A 19,052-nucleotide genomic window follows, 5' to 3' on the forward strand; every position below is an offset into this window, starting at 1 on the left:
CGAATCCGATTTCAATATGCGAACAAAATGCCACCTCAATTTGCCCCACCTATCTTAAAGTTTTCTATTTGGATTACAGGCTTAAAAATTCATAACAATGAGTGATTAGCTACCTTTCTTTTTTCCTTTTTTCCTTTAGCATGCATTGAAAAGAGAAAAGTGCCCATTTGGATTATTGTTATTTTCTGATGTTTTTTTATAGAAAAATGTATTGTAGCAATTTGATGTTTGTGAGATAAAAAAATGGTTAAAAAATAGGGCAAAAAATCGCGGTGGTCCTCTAACTTTCAACTTTGCGCACTTTTAGTCCTCTAACTAATAATTGCACAAACGTAGTCCTCAAATTAAAAAAAGTGTATATTTCTAGTCCATCCGTCCAATTTCGTTGTTAAGATGGACAGAAGAGACATCACGGACTACTCTCATAATATTTGTTGGGGGCACTATGGTACAAAAAATAACAAAGTCCCTCGAAAACAACAAAGTCCCTCGAAAGCTTCAAAGTTCGGACTGTTAGTGGAACTCCATTTTCCAGAGAAACCTAAATTACTCCTTGCAGTAACGAGATTTGCAACAGAGAAAAAGACAATCGGGTTTGAAGTCTGCCCAAAGGAATGGTGGAATGGAAAATCAGGAGAAGGGGCGTCTACTTCAACCCCTAGTTAGTATACGGTAAGTGCACTTAAACTGTACAAAGTTCTACAAAAATGGTACAACAATTGATGGTTATTTGTGTTACAGTGATGGGTAAGTGAATAGGAAATTTTATTTTGGTTGTGGGGTTGAATGTGAGGGTGTTTTGTCTCAAATATGGGAGGAAAGTGGTCCCATATTTGGGTTCACTATCTCTGTCTATAAATAAGCACTAGTGGTCCTGAAGCATATTTTTTTAAACTACTTTGTCTTGTTGAGTTAGCCTAATTATTTAATTTCTATTGTTAATTAGTTTAGTATATATTATTTTAATTGTGCCTATTGACCTAGGTTTGGGATTATGGTCTTTTATACACAAAATTAATGAGTTAATTAACTAGTTACCAAATTAATGATTACTCGTAATTGTTAATATACATGCAGGATCTGAATGATTTACTATAAGAATGCATCACAGGGGAAATATTCGTTGGGAAAGTTACATAAGTTATGTTGGTGGTGATGTGGACGATGTAGACTTATGTGATTGTGAACGGATGTCAATTCATGAACTGAATCAAATGGTAGAGGAGTTAGGTCATATTCAGGAAACCATAATGTATTACTATTTTGAACCAACTAAAGATCTTAATAGTAGGTTAAGGGAATTGTGTACAGATGCTGATGTAAACAAATTTTGCAACTTGGCTTATGAACATAAAGTGATGGAGGTTTACTGTAACCACTTAACAATTGAAGAAATTGATCAAGTTTTGATGGAGGCTGCTGGTAGGGGTAATTCAGTAGAGCGGAAAAAATATGGTGTGGTAATCGAAGAACTAGATAATGAAGGTAAGGTGGTTACGGAACCATGTTTACAAATGGTACGTAGTGCAGTAGGGACATCACAGTCAACTTGGCAAACTGTTGACAATAACACTGGGCAGACTTCAGCACAACCATTAAGGGACAATGGAGGTCATGTTGAAAATCCAAGGAATGAACAGGGCACTACACATGAGGGATCTGGAACTACACATGAGGGCACTATACATGATGGTGAAGTTGCATCTGAATCAGATGCTGAAGTAGAGAGGTTTCCTTGGGATAATGATTATTGTGGAGATGAACAGCTTCTTTATAACCTCATTAGAGAAGGAGACCAGCAGCAATTGGATACAAGAGGTGAACAACAGCATGATACATCTGAGAGGTCTTCGCAGGCTAGAAACAAGCATCAGCAGTCTAAAAACCAAGTAGGAGCTGAGCAACAACCCCAACAGCCCTCTGTTCAGCAGACAACCAACAATCAGCAACCACAGCAGCCAAAAAAGGGGAAGAAACAAGTGAGGAGAAGAAGAGAGAAACCTGTAGATGAAGGTCCTGAGAGGCAGACAAATGCATTTGATGAAGATTATGTACCAGATCACTTAAGCAGTGATTATAATTCATCAGACGAAGATGAGAACCAGTTTGAAGGCAGATACAAGAGATTTGTATGGGATAAATCCATGATAGACCCCAAGTTTGAATTGGAGATGAAATTTGAGTCAAGGCCACAATTCAAGGCAGTAGTGACCGACTATGGTATCAAGACAGGTAAACCAGTCTGGACATGTAAAAATGATACCAAAAGGGTGAGAACTGTTTGTAGAGACTCGTGTCCTGGGTTTGTTTTTGCATCAATTGAGAGGGCCCTTGGTACATCAGATTTGGTGGTAAAGACAATGCATGATGTGCATGAGAATTGCAATCACGCTTGGAAGAATAAAAACATGACTTCTACGTGTGTGACAACTCGTAAAATTTCTTATATTTTTCTTAAAAATTTCCTTTTATTTGGAAATTATTACTTTATAATGGCCCTACTACCCAATCACCCCACAATAAGTGTAAATGAACATAGAATTAAGGATTTTTCCTTTCGTTTTCAAGTTATCGAAAATTAGTGTTTTTACGCCTATCCGTAGTGTGACTATCCGGTACAGAGGGTGGATTAAATTTGGTGATTAAGAGTGAGTTTTAGTGATATTAAATGTGTGATTAGAAGTGATAATAATAAATTAGTGAATTATAAGTTAAAACCCTAGTGTACGCGATTTAAGAAAAATCGGCTCGAACCGACGGGTATCGTTTGCTACCGATTGAACCCACCATTTGACCACCATTTTTATCAAGTTAATCTCATTGTTATTGGAGCTTAAATATCAGCTCTAAAGCTGATCAAAGTGGCCGAAAATTTTGACCAAGGAAAATAAAAAAAATTGAGATGGAAATTGGTAGTGATAAGTAGCACTAATCCAAGAACCTTTGACCCAAACTATGACTAAACCTTAAAACCATCTTGGAGCTTCATTCTTCTTTATTTTTTTCAGCTTGTGGCCGAACCTAGGAGAGAAAAAAAGAAGAGAAAGAACTTCAATTTCATCTTGGGTTTTGCTTGATTGAGTGAGAAAAACAAAATTCTAAACCGATTAAATCTTTCTTTGAGCACTTGGAAAGTTTGGTGTGTAAAAGGTTACAAGGAGAGGTGGTGGATAACTCTTCCAAGCATCTTTGAGAGGTATATTGGCTGCCACATTTATTTCCCTTAATCTTGTTTAAGTTGAGTAGTAACTTGTAATCTTGCTTGTGATGCCTAAGTCAAGTGATTTTGATGATTGAGGTGATGAATTTTGAGTTAGGGTTTTGAATAATTCACTTATAATTCTTTCGTTTGGATGGTATATGGTATATATAATCTTGTATAGGAGGTTGTAGTAGTGATTTAAGCTAGAAAGGTGAAATTATACTTTGAACTCCTTAAATTCCAGAAATGAAACTCTTCACTGCCCTGTTCTGTTCGGTAAGGTTTGACCATGAGAGAGGCTGAATTAGCCTTAGCACAAAACATGAAAGTTGTAGATAATGATATTTTATAGCTGTCTGTAAAATTTCAACTCAATCCGAGCACTATAACACATGAAAAGATAAAAATACCCCTGACTACCATAGGTAGAGTTTTGTGACAGTTTTGACATTTCACCAATCTGACCGCGTCTGTTCACCCTGATCCATACTGAATTAGTATTTGGCCAAAACGCAGAAGTTATAGTACTATGTCTTAGCTTTCTAACAGTCCTGAAAACGCCTTAATCGGACTTCGATAACCTAAGTTATTGTCGTTTACGCATAGTGCGGTTAACTAGCCCGAATATGAGATTCTGGTTCTGTAATTTGAATTTTTGACCTGGATACACTACGAACTGGACTGAGTGGTATTCATCAAAGTTGTAAGCCTTTATTTTAGCTTCGAAACGATATAAATTGTACCCTAATTTGATAAGCGTAGCTTCGATTGTGCCCGTTACGCTAAGCGACGGCAAATCTGTCTTTTATTTTCTGACTTAAATTTCATTTTCAGACATTTTCCTACCTTGAATTTGTGCTTGTACGACTTTGATCCTATTGAATGGCTATGGAAATGAGATTATTTTGTGTGTGATTTTGGGACTGATTGAGAAAAAGAGTGAAGCCATAAATTGATGTAAAATAGGTAAATATAAAGGGCGTGCCGCCCAAATTTACGCTCGAGAGTTAGGTAGATATACTTGCGACTCGAGTAAAGCTTGAGAGCGAATACCACGTGAACCATCTAGGCTATTGCGTTTTCTTTTATCGAGGTATATAAATTAGAATTTGGCCGAACTTGTACCCTTGAAAAATGAAAGTAATTATCATTAGAAATACGTTTTCTTCGTTCTTTCGACTCCAATAGGAGTTCTAAAGTTTTAACCGCTTCCTTATCGAAACTAAACGAGCGAGCATAAATTTTTCAGAATTTGATAAGTATCTTGAATACTACTTAAACGAGTTGCATTTACTTAATTTTTTTGAAACGAAACTCCTATGTTTCGAATTCTAGAGAGTTTTACATTCGTAAATGATATTTTATCGCAGATTTGGACTCCAACCAAAGAGTTGGACTTGAACGTGACTTTTGAGAGGCACTAGACCTTTAGTGAGTGCTTCCAAATATCTGATTGAACAGGACACTTGTTGTCAATACTTGATCAATGTAAATACATGATATGTGATTTGTTTGATCGGCCAAGAGTGTACTTTATCACACTTGTCCTAATATGGTATATACTTATTTATTATTGCAATTAACGTGATATACTTGTACTTGAGTTGTAAGTGTGGAGCGGCAGTATGTACTACACTCAATCCGAGTAGGAGGTGCCTCTCATTCCCGTCTCCGTATTTTTATTTTGATTCAGTCGATTGGAGATGTTATCTCATCGAATTCTTGAAAACCTAAACCCCACTAACTAGTTAATCGAGTCGAGCCGGCAAGGGTTTGGTCGATTAGATAACGAACCATGGGTAGTTAGTGATGTCCAGTGGAATGTTATCTTTTCGACTAATCGGTATACTCAAGTATTATCACCAGTGTTTATCGTAGAGTTCGGGCCCGATAATGGATTTGGTTGGTGGACGGAGATTGGAGTTAAGTGGTGTACTATTGGACTAGTTAATTTACTTGAAAGTTGACGGAGTGTCAACTAATACTTGATCAAGTTCTGGTGAAGAAATGGGAATTCGGCTCCTGAGAGTCATCTGTATCCTTATACATTGATTGTTATTCAAAGTGTTATTGTTGTTTTGGAAAACTATGGATGTACGCGAGCCGAGCTACTCGCGAGTAGCTTGGTCAACGGCTTGGCTCGAACTCGGGTTGACCGAGTTCGAGTCGAGTTTCGAGTAGCTCGATTGGAGTTCGAGTCGAGTTCGAGTCTCAAATTTTTGGCTCGAGACTTGTCGAGTAGCTTGTCGAGACGAGCTATTTATATAATATATTTATAATTTAAATAATATATATGTATTATAATTATAAAATGACTATTATGGGTATAGGTTATACGAAATTTACAATATACTCTTCTTTATAATAAAATTTTATAAGGGTAAAAAAGTAATAACATAATTATAAAAATACCTAAAAAGAAAAAATGTCTAAAAAATGCCTCAATTTTTTGGTCGAGTCGAGTCAAAAAACTTGATTAGACTCGGTTTGATAAGACTTGACTAAGGGTCGAGCCTTATCGAGTCGAATTTCAAGCTTAGAGCGAGTACATCGAGTCAAGTTTCGAGTATCAATTTTTTTGACTCGATCGAGCTCGAGTCGAGCTCGAGCCTAGGGATATATGAGTCGAGTCGAGCTTGAGTATAGCATTACTCGAGCTTGACTCGGCTCGATTACATCCCTATGGAAAACAAAAAGAGTTTTCACTCGCTCATTTTGACATTTGCTATTTGAAGTGTTATTGCTCACTTTCATGAACTTGTTATGCTCGCTATTTTGCTACGTGATATTTGTACTTTTCAATAATGGTCAACTTGCTATTTGGAACCTCACTGGGCTTTTAGCTCATTTCACGCCATTTATTTTCCTTACATGGGGTACGAGCGAGACGTGAGACTTGTACAGACTAGCGTAGTCTAGTTTTTTTTTATTTTGATATTGTACTCACGCCAACACCCGTCTAGGGTTGATTTTAGTTTGGTTATAAATAATTTAACGTTTTGGGCATATATAAATTTGTAGCTAGATTTGAACATCAATGTATATGTAAAGTTTGAGATTGTTGTTTCATTTCTTCTCTATGGACGCGGTATCTTTCTCGAATTACGCGTGAGTGAGTCCTGACGAGAGTTGGGCAGGCGGTCCGCTAAACCCTGGGGTACGCCTTAGGGGGAGGTGGAGTCGTCACAACGTGGCTATCCAATAGATATATGGAGATAATCAAGTCTAACACAAAAATGCCCGTTAGGGAGTTTAGGCAAACTGTTTATGAGAATTATGAGGTTGAGATTTCTAAATGGGTGGCTAGAAAAACAAGAGCCAAGACTATACAGCTTATTAAGGGGTCTGCAGAGGTACAATACAAGAAAATTTGGGAATATTGCAATGAGATAAAGAAGACACGTGAGGGAAGTATTATGGAGGTCATGTTTACCCCATTCAGACTGCCTACAAGTAATCCAAGATTCATGCGACTATACTGCTGCCTTAGGCCACTTAAGCAAGGCTTTAAGGATGGTTGTAGGCCTATTATAGGCTTAGATGGATGCCATCTAAAAGGCACTTATCCAGGACAATTACTTACTGCTCTTGGAGTGGACCCTAACAATGGTTATTGGCCAATTGCATGGGCAGTTGTGGAGAAAGAAGCCACAGAACAATGGAAATGGTTTCTGAAGTTGTTGAGTGAGGATTTCGAAATAGAAAACCAATACCACTACACTTTTATCTCTGACCAACAAAAGGTTATGCATTATATCATTGTAATCTGGTTTCTATCGTCAAGTTAGGTGTTTACTTTTCTATTTATATTGCAAGGACTGGACAGAACATTAGTTTAGGTGCTTCCAAAACTGTGAGCACCGATATTGTGTGCAGCATTTATATAGAAATTTTAAGAAAAAACATTCAGGAGAAGCGTCGAAAGAGAGATTTTGGAATATTGCATATTGTACTACATCTAAGCACTTCAATGAGGCAATGTCAAACCTTGAGATGTATGACAAGGAAGCACATAGCTGGGTGAAAAAGGCACCTCATCCTCGGCATTGGTGCAAGACATTTTTTCCAATTCATACCAAATGTGATATACTAGTATATCTTTCAATGATATACTAGTCACTATATCATTGTAATCTGGTTTCTATCATCAAGTTAGGTGTTTACTTTTTTATTTATATTGCAGGGACTGGACAGAACATTAGCTTAGGTGCTTCCAAAACTGTAAGCACCGATATTGTGTGCAGCATTTATATAAAAATTTTAAGAAAAAACATTCAGGAGACGCGTCGAAAGAGGGATTTTGGAATATTGCATATTGTACTACATCTGAGCACTTCAATGAGGCAATGTCAAACCTGGAGACGTATGACAAGGAAGCACATAGCTGGGTGAAAAAGGCACCTCATCCTCGGCATTGGTGCAAGACATTTTTTCCAACTCATACCAAATGTGATATACTAGTCAATAACCTTTGTGAATCTTTCAATGCTCATATCCTTGAATTCAGAGATCATCCTATAATTTCACTACTGGAGACTATCAGAGAATATATTATGGATAGGATTCAACAAAGAAAGGCAGCCATGGAGAAATGTAAAGGTCCTATTGGACCATTGCCCACCAAAATTGTTGATGAGAGGGTGAAGCGTTCAACTCACTGGAATCCTATTTGGAATGCTGCTGTTGGTTATCAAGTGAAGAGCCCTAAATGAAACCAATATGATGTAGACCTAAAAAAAAGGCATTGCACGTGCAAATTGTGGGCCGTAAGTGAAATTCCTTGCTGTCATGCAATAGCAGCAATTCATAGGAATAATGGAAATTCTTATAACGAAGTTGAAGGTTGCTACAATGCAGATCTATTTTTGAAGATATATTGTAATATCTTCGAACCAATTAGTGGTGAAATTTTATGGCCCCCATCCATCATGTCTATATTGGACCCACCACTCACTGTTGCTCAACCTGAGAGGCCAAGAAAGGCTCGAAAGAGAGACATCACAAAAGGAAAAAATCATGGTAGAAAACTGAGAAGGAGAATTGTTATACATTGTAGAAAGTGTGGAAAGGTAGGTCACAATACAGCTACATGCTGCAAAGAAGGGTCTACTCAATCTAATCAAGTAGAAGAGGATACTGATATTGGTGTACATACTCCACAGGGTGCAGAAAATTCTAAAAGTCCAAAGTCTTCTACGAGGCCATCTAAAAGGCAGACTGTAAGTGTATAGAAATTGTGGTATATATGAAATGGTAGATTAAAATCTTACTTTTTGCTATTTGCTGCCATTGACAGGTTAGAAAGGACCAGTAAAAGAAGAAAAAAAGAAATGTGCAGCGATGATCTCCTCAAGTTGACGAGGCATATGAGCATCAACGTTCGGGATTTGAATTTGAACACCAACATGAGCATCAGAAGAGACACATCAACAACAAGTGGATCAGCAAGACCACCAATCATCATTCCAGCATGGCGCTAATCTTCAAGAACAGCAGGCCTCTTGTAGCATTCCTTTAACACAGAAACTACCTCATAAGAGGCAGAAGCAGAAAAATTCAACAAACCAGCCTTTAACAGATATTGATAAAGGATTTATCAATCTAAACTACACATATTTTGGCAGGCAACCTCCCTACCTCCCTTCACTATTGGGAATTGGAAGGGAAAATGGAGTGGCAGGGGCAGAGGAAGAGCTGGTAGATGAAGGGGAACTGGAGGTACAAAAGGATAGACAGCAGCTTAATACAACAACACCCACTGTTTTGCAAACCTAGCAGTACTTTATTATTGGATCTTTTTTGACTGGGAAACGTCTTTTGTCTTTTGTAATAGACAGCTTTTAACCAAGTAATGGTTTTGTCCAACTGCTTAGCTTTTTCTGTATAAGTGGATTAGTTTTTTGTCTACTAATTGTTAAATGGTCAAGCTTGACTATTGTTTTGACTGCTATGTTGGATGGTATCCACTTGTAAATGCATATAACAGGGCATTTTGTTTTGTTTTGTTTTATTCTGGTTTCTACTATTATTTTTAGCACTCATTCAATGTCAATTGGATGGTACAATTTTTGTTGGATGGTACCCACTATTTTCTCTTGTAAAGCTATGTTGGATGGTACCCATTGTTTTATTCTGTTTTGTCTACTAATTGTTAAATGAATGTCGTCTTCATGTGTGGCTGCCAACCTGCCATTACAATTTCACAGCTACACCAGTTTAGATCAAACTTCATTCTATTACTTCCATTCTTCCAAAAGCATAGAGTACAATTCAACTGCATATTCGTTAGCCTAGCTAACACTACAAAAGGCCAATACAGTGTGGCAAGATTACAACACAATTTTTACATTATCTTAAAATCAGATTACTCCATCAGCATCTTGATAGATACAATTTTCGTAGAGCTTCTTCAATTTGCAGCATTCCAGAAGTCCATCTTTCATCTCGAGGCCAAACCACCATTAATAAGATTAAAACCCAAGAGAGTACCAGTAGTCTTACAAGCCACTTCCTAATATGCTTTTGTCTCGCCAAGTCGTGTTCCATGTCCTTCACTTTCACCTTCAACTTTGCAGCTTTTGACTCCAATTTGGTCAGTACAATTTGCAATTCATCCTTTGGTTGCTCAGTTGCATTCACCTTTCTTAGAAGATCGGGTATCACCTCAATTGAGTGACGACACATTTTCCCGTCGATCCAATCCCAACACTCGCAACCCCCATCTGCTTATACTGCATACCTCCTGCCAGGATTTCGAGATGTCCACGAAGTCACCATCTTTATCGATTTACCGTAGGGGCACATAGGGAGAGTTGGAGTGTTCAATCTCCTGATTTTTGCTCAATTGAGACCAAAAATCTACTAGTACCACTCCTACAAGCTTCAGATGGAGTGAAAATGGAGAAGAAGGAGATTTTTAAGGCAAGTCCCTCTGCTGTGTTGACAAGATTGCCCCTAACAAATATTATGAGAGTAGTCCGTGATGTCTCTCCCGTCCATCTTAACAGCAAAATTGGACGGATGGACTAGAAATATACACTTTTTTTAATTCGAGAATTACATTCGCGTAATTATTAGTTGGAGGATTAAAAGTGTGTAAAATTTAAAGTTGGAGAACCACCGCAATTTTTTGCCCTAAAAAATATGTTCACAGAAAAAGCGAGATTAGATCTAGAAGTTGCATATGCAAGGTACTAGTATAACTTACTCAAAAGTCTCTTTAAACTTTACATAGTTTGTAGAGTGACACTTTTAATTGTATTCTTTTGGTACTTTTAATCATATAATTTAAATTATAACTAATTATTATACATCTAACCCCACTTTTGTAATCAAATTAGGTGGTGAACTTTTCAAGAATTTAGTGTTACCTTGCCCCAAAAAAAAAATAGAATTTAAAGGAAAAGCATAGTGCCTTTGAAGCCAAAAGGCAAGCATGGTGCCTTTGAAGCCAAAAGCCCATTTACATGACTTCATAAGGAGGGAGGAAGCAGAGTCGCCAACAAAATCTCATCATCCCATTTTTCCCGCCTATCCGCCCTTTGTATTTAAAAAACCCTTCTTCCCCGCCTCCTCCTTCTTATGCTTCATTCTAGGGTTTCTCGATTCCTCTCTCTCTCTCTCTCTCTCTCATAACCTGTAAGCTACTCATCTGTTTGCTGAAAAATGAAATCCAGAATCCGAATCTGCAGCAGCATCAGATCACAGCCATCCACATTCTGCAGATACTACTTGAAGCCCGGAGCATTAGCCCAATTCAGGAATTCCAAAATCACCGCCAAATTCAAAGCAAAAGAAAATTTGAATTTTACCCAGATTTCACTCTACAAACTCAAACCCACCTCTGAATTGACCTTGCGGCCATCTATTTCCGACATGGAGGCGATTCCTTGTTTGCCTTCTCACGAAGAAACTCATCGCTGTCACGCCGATATTTTCCGAGTTGTAGTCGGAAAACTTGTGTTGGGATCTCTAATTTCTTTTGTTCATTTTTTTATCCATTACCGGTTGTGATTGTAGTAGCAAGGCTGAAATTACAGTAATCATTATACTAAAAAAAATACCATATGTATGATGTAGAAACTCAAAAATTAATTAAAAAAAAGTACTGTCTTTCTTCTTTCTTTTTTGAATATGGGTTGTTCATTGGCAGTTATCACCTATGTTTATAGTGGATTGATTATAGGAGTAATTTGTGCGGAACTCAGTTTTGTTGAAATTTTGTTTCTCTTGTGGGTGACGGGTTTTAAATCAAATGAAGAACGATGTCTATGTTGGAGAGGTTTGATATTTTGCTTGTTTTATTTTTACTAGTGCAATGTGGAAATGCCTAAGGTGTGTAAGTGTCTTACTTAGGGTAATTTAAATGGATCATCAAATAGCAATTTCTTCTCGTTCTGATTTTCCCAGGCCTGGCAAGCATCGAATCACTAATAGGACAATGGAGCAAAGTAGAGGGTTTAATTGACTTTGAGTTTCCTTAATACAGGACATGACTCTCAGCCCTCAAACACTCCAGTTATGTTTGTACAGGATAAGCTCATTAATATAAAGGAAGACCAGTATCAGTTTTTTTTTTTTTGTCAAAATGTCGCTTACTTTTCTATTAATAGTTAATGCCTTTACAACAGTATACAAAAGGGAGCAACTGCTCCATCAGAACTGTGATGCTCCTTTTGAGCCACAGGGGGAAGGTTCTTTCCCACTTAACATCATGTATCAGTTTGGTTGCAAATTTTGCAAGCTTAAAACTAACTCTATCTTCCTGCTGACTAACTAATGAGAATTTACACTTCCAAAAGGATGCTTGAAGTTGCTTTATATCTCTGATGATTACTGCTAGCTGGGATTCATCTTCAGCATCTTCATTCAGTCTATCTATCAAGGCTTTACACTCAGATTGGATCTCTAAAGAAGCCCACTGTTTCTCCATTGCATATAGCAGTCCTGCACGAATTGCTAAAGCTTCAGTTAAGATCCTATCTCCACTGAAAGTCAAAGGAATCGCCCTTGTCGCTGTTGGCTTCCTACTGTTATCTCTGACTACTATGCCTAATCCTGCCTTTTTCCTCACTCTATCAACAGCTCCACAGGTGGACATTTTCATAGCTCCTGGAAGCCCAGTATCAGTGGCTGGATAATCTTTTAAAGGATTTGATTTGTTTCTTGGACAAAACTGCTATAGACCTAAAGCTTTTCTGGCTCTTTCATCTCCAGACTACAAAATTATCTTAGTCTGCTAAAGTCTGAACTAGAAGTTGAGGAGAAATATCTTGCTGTCTGTCCCAGATATTTCCTCCTTTGTGTCCTTTTTTCAGCTACAAGCCGATGTTTCGTTTACAACTTGTATTGTGGATATTCATTAGTTTGTTGCCCATGGTATTTGCATTTGAAGCTAGTTTGAGATGTCTTAATGAGCTCCATGTCACCATCAACAGCTCATTAAAAGCTAATTATGCAAGCGGCACAATGCGACTAGTCATGAAAAGTTCATTCGTTTAGCATATTTGCTATTTAACTCTGTAGCTACTGGGATCTCTAATAATAATGTCTATAGTTTGGTTTGATGCTAATGAAACCAAAGTAAGAAGAAGGCTCATATGTCCTCGAGAAATTGGCAGAGCAAATCAGTTGATAGTAGCAGTATCGAGATGTTGCTGCAAGTTATTTCAGCCAGCAGCCTGGGAGGTAACATACATAAAGGCTACACCCCAAAAATGGTCCAGTCTCATGGTGGCATGGGAGCTTCCAGAAGGAATGGCAGAAATTGAAGATACTTGATTTTCTTCACATACTAGGAAAAGGGCCATTTTTCCAACAGTTGTACTCTGCATTTTCCAAAGTTAAGCTAGGAAGAAGTAAAGTACAGAGCAAATTATCTAAGACTACCTCATAGCAGCCAAGAGCATATGAGTTTAGATTATCTGAATAATTAGCTTTCAAGCTGACTTGAGATGAACTATTGTGTAATCATAATGACATCTTTTGTAGATATAGGTCCCAGAAAAATGATCAAGCTACTGGACATAAAAATGAATTTCATTTGGTGAATGTTTTACATATAAACTGAGATCTCATGCCACGAAGTAAACTAACCATCAGATGAAGAAAAAAAATGCCCGGTGCAGTGTCAAGTAATTCTGCTGTTTCTGTAGCAGTAGATTTATGAAAACAATTTAAAATGTCCTAGCGATCAAGAAAATATGTTGAGCTGAAACTTTCTGAATTAATATAAGAGGTATTACACAAGATGACTCAAAAATAAAAGTTTCAAAGATGCAGAAACACTCTCATGTCTCCAAAATACATTGTGGTTCTCATATTGCATGAAGTTTGTATGTGGTTGGAAGTTACAACACGAAACTGTCTACTCTACTTTACAGTTCTTAAATAAGCATAGTTTGATGAAAATGGAATTTTCAACAAAAATACCTATAGTGAAGCACAATCATGGGAGACAATTAGAATGCTCAAGTCAAAGCATTGGCTCCAGCAACAATTTCCAATATCTCTCCTGTAATCTTGGCCTGACGCTCTCTGTTGTAGGCTATAGACAGGGATTTCTTCAATTCACTAGCATTGTCAGTCGCATTGCTCATTGCAGTCATCCTAGCAGCAAGCTCACTAGCCAGTGACTCCTGCAATGACCTCAAAATTTGACTATTTAAGTAAAGAGGGAGTAAGGCATCAAGGATCTGAACAGGGTCCTGCTCAAATTGCAAGATCGCCGAAAACTCTGCTGTTTTAGTCCTCATAATGTCTCTTTCCACTGTCAATTTGCCTTCTTTGGTTGTCAATCTGAAGAACTCATCCTCGGCTGCATCAACACAGTTCCCATTTATGTCACAGATCTCTCCTTTTGGAGACAACGGAAGCAGAGTGTGAATCACTGGTTCGGCCTTCACTAATGAAACGAACTTAGTGTACAAAAGCTCTACCTTATCCACCTCTTCACTTATGAAAAGGGAGAAGACATCATCTGCAATTGCTTGAGCTTCTTTAGCAGTGGGAAGAGAAGTACCATCAAGAAATCTGTCTACCGGAATATAAGGCCTGCGGATAAAATATGCGTTACCCTTTTTCCCCACACTGATTATAGTGTAATCAAGGCCAAGTCCCTTCAATTCTGCTATCCTAGCCTCCGCCTTTTTAATAATTGCATTGTTAAAACCACCACAAAGTCCACGATCACCGGTAACGACTACAAGACCAACCTTCTTAACAGGCCTAACTTTGGTGAGAGGAACATCAATGTCGTCAGTTTGGAGCTGCTCATTAATGTTGTAAAGAACTTCGACTAGAGATTCTGAAAATGGCCTGGCATTGACCACAGCTTCTTGAGCTCTTCTCACTTTAGCAGCAGCCACAAGCTTCATGGCCTCCGTGATTTTCTGTGTGTTCTTCACAGTACCAATACGATCACGAAGCTCGCGAAGTCCACAATGAATTGGAGTTACTGATGATGGCCTTGAGGGGTTGGCAGTGGTTGAGTTGTTGCTAGGGAGCTGAACAGGGGTGATTGAAGAGCGAAAAGAAAGCGCAGTTGAATCAGAAAGAGAAGTTTTTGAGGAAACCCACATGGTTAAATTTGAGCAAGACATGGTTTCAGGCTTCAGCCCCTCTTTGGAGCTCTACAAAAACCGGTGGCAATGGAGGAGAAGAGGAGGATCAGAGGGAGGGGAAGAGAAGAAGATATGAGGTGTGGGGTTGGTTTGTTTTAAGAGTTTCTGTGCAATGATGTCTTATCTCTATTGCGTTGTTGTTGTTGTTGTTGTTGTTGTCGCTGTTGTTGGTTTCTTGAGGTAGATTTCTCCTGGTGTTAAGGGCAGGAGGGAAATGAGAGGTGGAGGGTGCTTAATTGGATGAGGCTTTGGGATAAGGATTTTGACCGTTGGAGATTACGGTTGGGAGCTAAATTTTGTTTTCGTAGTGGGATTTGGCACCTTAAACTCCATTAAAATTTTGATTAGATTCTGGATTGCATGGTTTGTGAGGAAGATGTCCTCTAGTGATTGATTGGGTCCACCGTTTCGTACTGCAGGAATATGCGGCAATGCGTGTGTGATTCTTCAAGAAGCGTCTGCTTCAGCAAACTCGGCTTTTAACTTATTTTTGCTTTCTTTCTTCCCTTCTTTCTTTATCGGTTTCGAATAGAAATTGGGTTTCACTTTGATTGATACAATATATAAGCACCATCCATCCCACCAATTGTGAGGTAACAACATTCAGTTCATTCAGAAGTTTGTACCTCTTCAATTTGCATCCTAATTTCAGCAGCTGCAAGTTCCTAATTTCAGCAGGCAAAAATGTTTCTCTTCCCACCCACCCACAAAAAGACCGTTTCTGAGGATAAAGAGATTATACTTTCTACATGTTAAACACTTAAAATTCAAGTGGAAACATAACGGAGAAAAGGATCCCGAAACTCACCTCAATCAGAAAGCTAATTTAAGCAAGTCGAAAAGAACCTTTAACCTTCAGGTGCGCCCAGCCAAAAACATTTAGTACATGAGAAATTCTGTAGCATAGGTAGGAACAGAATGTGCAATATTCCCAGCCATTTAAGACACAGATACAGCATGCCTCTAAGTCATGGCTTAAAGAAGTCTAGTACACAATGCATGTTCTACCAAACTGAGAAAAAAGGAACATGCCTTTTCAACTTCATGAGATGCATATACAACAATATGTCCAGTAAAAAGTCAAGTGAAATCTGAATATACCCCTGCTGTGAGTGGATGAACAATGGCTTGGTATGCGTGACTATCAGGAATTACTCCTTTAAGCACCATGTAGTCATGTAATTCAACAACTTCCTCAGCTTCACAGTTCTTGATCCCGCTCATAATAAGAGTCGTATATGTAACAGAATCAGGATTTATGCCCCGAGCAAGCATCATATCCACAAGTTCCTTTGCCTGCTCAATCAACCCAAACTTACACAAGAAGTTGATCAATATATTGTAAGTGACTCTGTTGAAAGAAATTCCAACCTTCTTCATACCCACAAGTAACTGAAATGCATTATCCATATTGCCGCTAATGCAATATCCATTCAACAAAGTGTTAAATGTTACAATATCAAAATAATCTTCTTGTTTTAGTGCATCTAGCAATAGTTTCCCTGCATTTACAGATTGGTCTTTGCAAAAACCATCTAATATAGAATTATAGATCACCAAATTGGGATTTTTCTCCACCTTTACCATATCATCATAAATTCTCAAGGCATTTTCCATGTTTCCTTCCTTGCAATACCAGTCAATCAATGAACCATAAGTGACCAGGTCTGGAATTAGTCCACGGACAAACATATTGCACAAAAGTTGCTTAGCCCCTGATACATTTTTAGTTCTGCAAAGATAATTGATAAGTATATTGGCAGGACAAACATCTTCAACAAGCTTCATTTCTAATATCCACTTATAATACTTAACAGCTTCACTCATATGGCCATTCATACAGAGTCCATTTGCAAGAATGGAATAGGTAAATTTGTCTGGGCATATATTCCTCTTGATCATGTCAGACAATAATACTGAAGCTCCATTCACATCCCCTTCCATGTACAGCCAATGAATAACTGAATTATAAACAACTGCATTAGGCATCAAACCCTTTTCAACCATAACATTGCACAACCTGAATGCCTCCTCCAAACACCCATTTCTACAATATCCATTAACCAGTGTTGCATAAGTTCTTACATTGGGCTTGATACCCATCTTGAGCATTTCATCAAGAAAGTCCTCTGCTCTTTCCACACTCCCCAACTTACAAAATCCATTGATGAGAGTATTATAAGTAACTGAATCAGGGGTCACACAACCCTTTGACATGGTTCCTATCTTTCTGATAAGCTTCAATGCCACATTGAGGTCACCCATACCACAAGCACCATCAATAAGCATGTTGAGAGCAACAACAGTTGGCATAATCCCATTTTTCAACATCTTATAGAAAACTGAGATGGCTTCAAAGAATTTACTTTCCTTGCAAAAAGCATATATAATCAAGTTAAAAGTATTCACATTCTCATAATACCCATATGAAATGATTTCCTTGTATACCATCCAAAACTGAGCTACCTTATCTAATTTCAGCAGATGACTTAAAAAGTTATTCCATGCATGAATAGAAAGCCAAAAGCCCTCCACTCTCAATTTATTGATGACCTCATAAGCACCCTTGGTTGAGCCAATTTGAGTACACACCCCCACAAGTGCTTCAAAAACTGCACTACTTGAAAAAACCGAGTCATAGCTGTTAAGCAATATCTCCAGAACAGTTAAGGGCGAGCATCCCCTAGCCATCATCAATTCTTTCATCAAAAACAGTGCATCATCATACTTTCTGCAGTTCACCATGACATGAATGACTATACCACAACAACTTGAAGAATCCAATATAAATTTGTACCCTCCAATCCTGTTGTAGAACTCTAAAACTACCGGTGGGGATCTTTGAAACTCGTGGAAGACACGAGAAACAACAGAACTTGTTAGGCTTGGCAACATTTTGTCCAGTAAATTCCATTTCTTTTGCCTTAAGTTCACACAAATTGCCTTAAAAATAATATCTTCAGCACTTGGGTTGGCAAACTGTTTAGCCAAATGAAAGCCTCTGATAAAAAGACATTGTCTTTTTGGTGAAAACAAGCCTAAAAACATAGAACGGACAAAGCCACTTCATAGCATAGCCTGCTTCATACCAAAAACAAACAAAAGGTTGCCAAACAAATTTATTTGAAGAAAATGAATATAAGCAGACAAAAGTTGACCATATCCGTGAAGAACAAACTAAAAAGTGCATATAGAGCAATCAGAACATAGAGGTGAAGATAGTCAAAGTGGAATTTCAGCAGCTGAGTTAACAGTCTTCAGGCCACTATCTCAACTATAAGCAGGTGTTTCGACAGAAATAGTCAGTGAGCCAGCAGCTAAGTGACAGCAAGAATTCGCAATTTAATCTGCTTCAACTGAATTAACCATGGAGCCCTCACTAGTTGAACGTATAATGGTCCAGGCCAAGAAAACATGTTTTCAAGAAAATGTTTTAAGTGAATCTCAGCTTTCAATTCAATGGAAAATAGGTTATCACAGACAATACATAGATGCGTAATTGATGCCTGAGAAACAGTTAAAACAGCCACAAAATGTGTTTGCAATTAGAAGAACGAAAGTAGTCTATTTGGATTGTGATACTCGCAGTATCCAGTATAATAAAAAAAAAAAACATGAAGACCAAGCGTATCATGTCCCCAAAAAAAAAAAAAAGAGTTTCTTTCTACAATTTTAGTTCATGGGCTGCTGAGAAATTGTACACCCAGAAATCCATCTTGCAACAATCTAACCTAATTATTAAAACAATAAAAACCCATATCTGCAATTAAACTTAAACAAATTAACAGAGAAAAAAAAGGGCAAACATTCTCTGTCAAACACTCTATCAAACAAGTGGTAGAACTATAACAACCGCCAAGAAGAGAAACAGAAAACTCAAACAAATTCAATCCTGAACTTGGGAATGGGGACTCACCGGATTAGTTCCAGGGGGTTCCCTTTATGGTTCTTCGGGGACTATGGAGAGCACAGAGAAGAGGAGTCGCTGGCGGCAACGTAAATAGGAAAATGTGACTGTCTTGTTCTAAAAGGCAGAGGAGAAGCAGCAGCGGGGGCACATTTTCAAGATTTTATTTACTACCTGTTTTCCCAAAAAAAACAACAGGTTACGGGTCGTAAAAACAAACCAGGGCTATTTGGACTTAAAAAAGGTGATCCAGATTCTATCCCTTTTGGATTAGCTATTTTTTGGAGTGTTTTTGAAAAATTTTACTGTAATAGAGTTTTTA

At 37.9% G+C, this 19,052-nt stretch overlaps 3 protein-coding genes across 3 annotated transcripts; 1 reads left to right on the forward strand and 2 right to left on the reverse strand.

Annotated features, from left to right (window-relative positions):
* The first annotated feature begins 6,438 nt into the window (after nt 1–6,438).
* LOC113782007 lies at nt 6,439–8,516 on the forward strand. Its single transcript, XM_027327921.1, has 4 exons — nt 6,439–6,886; nt 7,481–7,888; nt 8,000–8,421; nt 8,499–8,516. Exons 1-4 carry the CDS (start codon nt 6,439–6,441, stop codon nt 8,514–8,516), a joined length of 1,296 nt encoding a protein of 431 aa, XP_027183722.1.
* Nucleotides 8,517–13,452: 4,936 nt separating this feature from the next.
* On the reverse strand, nt 13,453–14,955 carry LOC113783423 (ATP synthase gamma chain, chloroplastic). Its single transcript, XM_027329552.1, has one exon. The coding sequence runs from the start codon at nt 14,800–14,802 to the stop codon at nt 13,672–13,674; it is 1,131 nt and encodes a 376-aa protein (XP_027185353.1). The 5' UTR covers nt 14,803–14,955; the 3' UTR covers nt 13,453–13,671.
* A 690-nt stretch (nt 14,956–15,645) lies between these two features.
* Nucleotides 15,646–18,868, reverse strand: LOC113782679 (pentatricopeptide repeat-containing protein At1g11710, mitochondrial). The gene is made up of 2 exons (XM_027328560.1): nt 18,740–18,868; nt 15,646–17,901 (listed from the first exon to the last, which is right to left on the reverse strand). Exon 2 carries the CDS (start codon nt 17,869–17,871, stop codon nt 15,904–15,906), a length of 1,968 nt encoding a protein of 655 aa, XP_027184361.1. The 5' UTR covers nt 17,872–17,901; nt 18,740–18,868; the 3' UTR covers nt 15,646–15,903.
* Nucleotides 18,869–19,052: the final 184 nt, after the last annotated feature.

Source organism: Coffea eugenioides, chromosome 9, assembly GCF_003713205.1.
Source record: "Coffea eugenioides isolate CCC68of chromosome 9, Ceug_1.0, whole genome shotgun sequence".
In the NCBI taxonomy this organism is placed as follows: domain Eukaryota; kingdom Viridiplantae; phylum Streptophyta; class Magnoliopsida; order Gentianales; family Rubiaceae; genus Coffea; species Coffea eugenioides.

Coding starts and splice junctions, on each gene's coding strand:
- LOC113782007 (XM_027327921.1), top strand. CDS start 6,439: ATGCCCGTTAGGGAGTTTAGGCAAACTGTTTATGAGAATTATGAGGTT. Junction 6,887..7,480: donor ATGGTTTCTGAAGTTGTTGA/GTGAGGATTTCG, acceptor AAAAACATTCAG/GAGACGCGTCGAAAGAGGGA. Junction 7,889..7,999: donor TATTTGGAATGCTGCTGTTG/GTTATCAAGTGA, acceptor GTCATGCAATAG/CAGCAATTCATAGGAATAAT.
- LOC113783423 (XM_027329552.1), bottom strand. CDS start 14,802: ATGTCTTGCTCAAATTTAACCATGTGGGTTTCCTCAAAAACTTCTCTT.
- LOC113782679 (XM_027328560.1), bottom strand. CDS start 17,871: ATGTTTTTAGGCTTGTTTTCACCAAAAAGACAATGTCTTTTTATCAGA.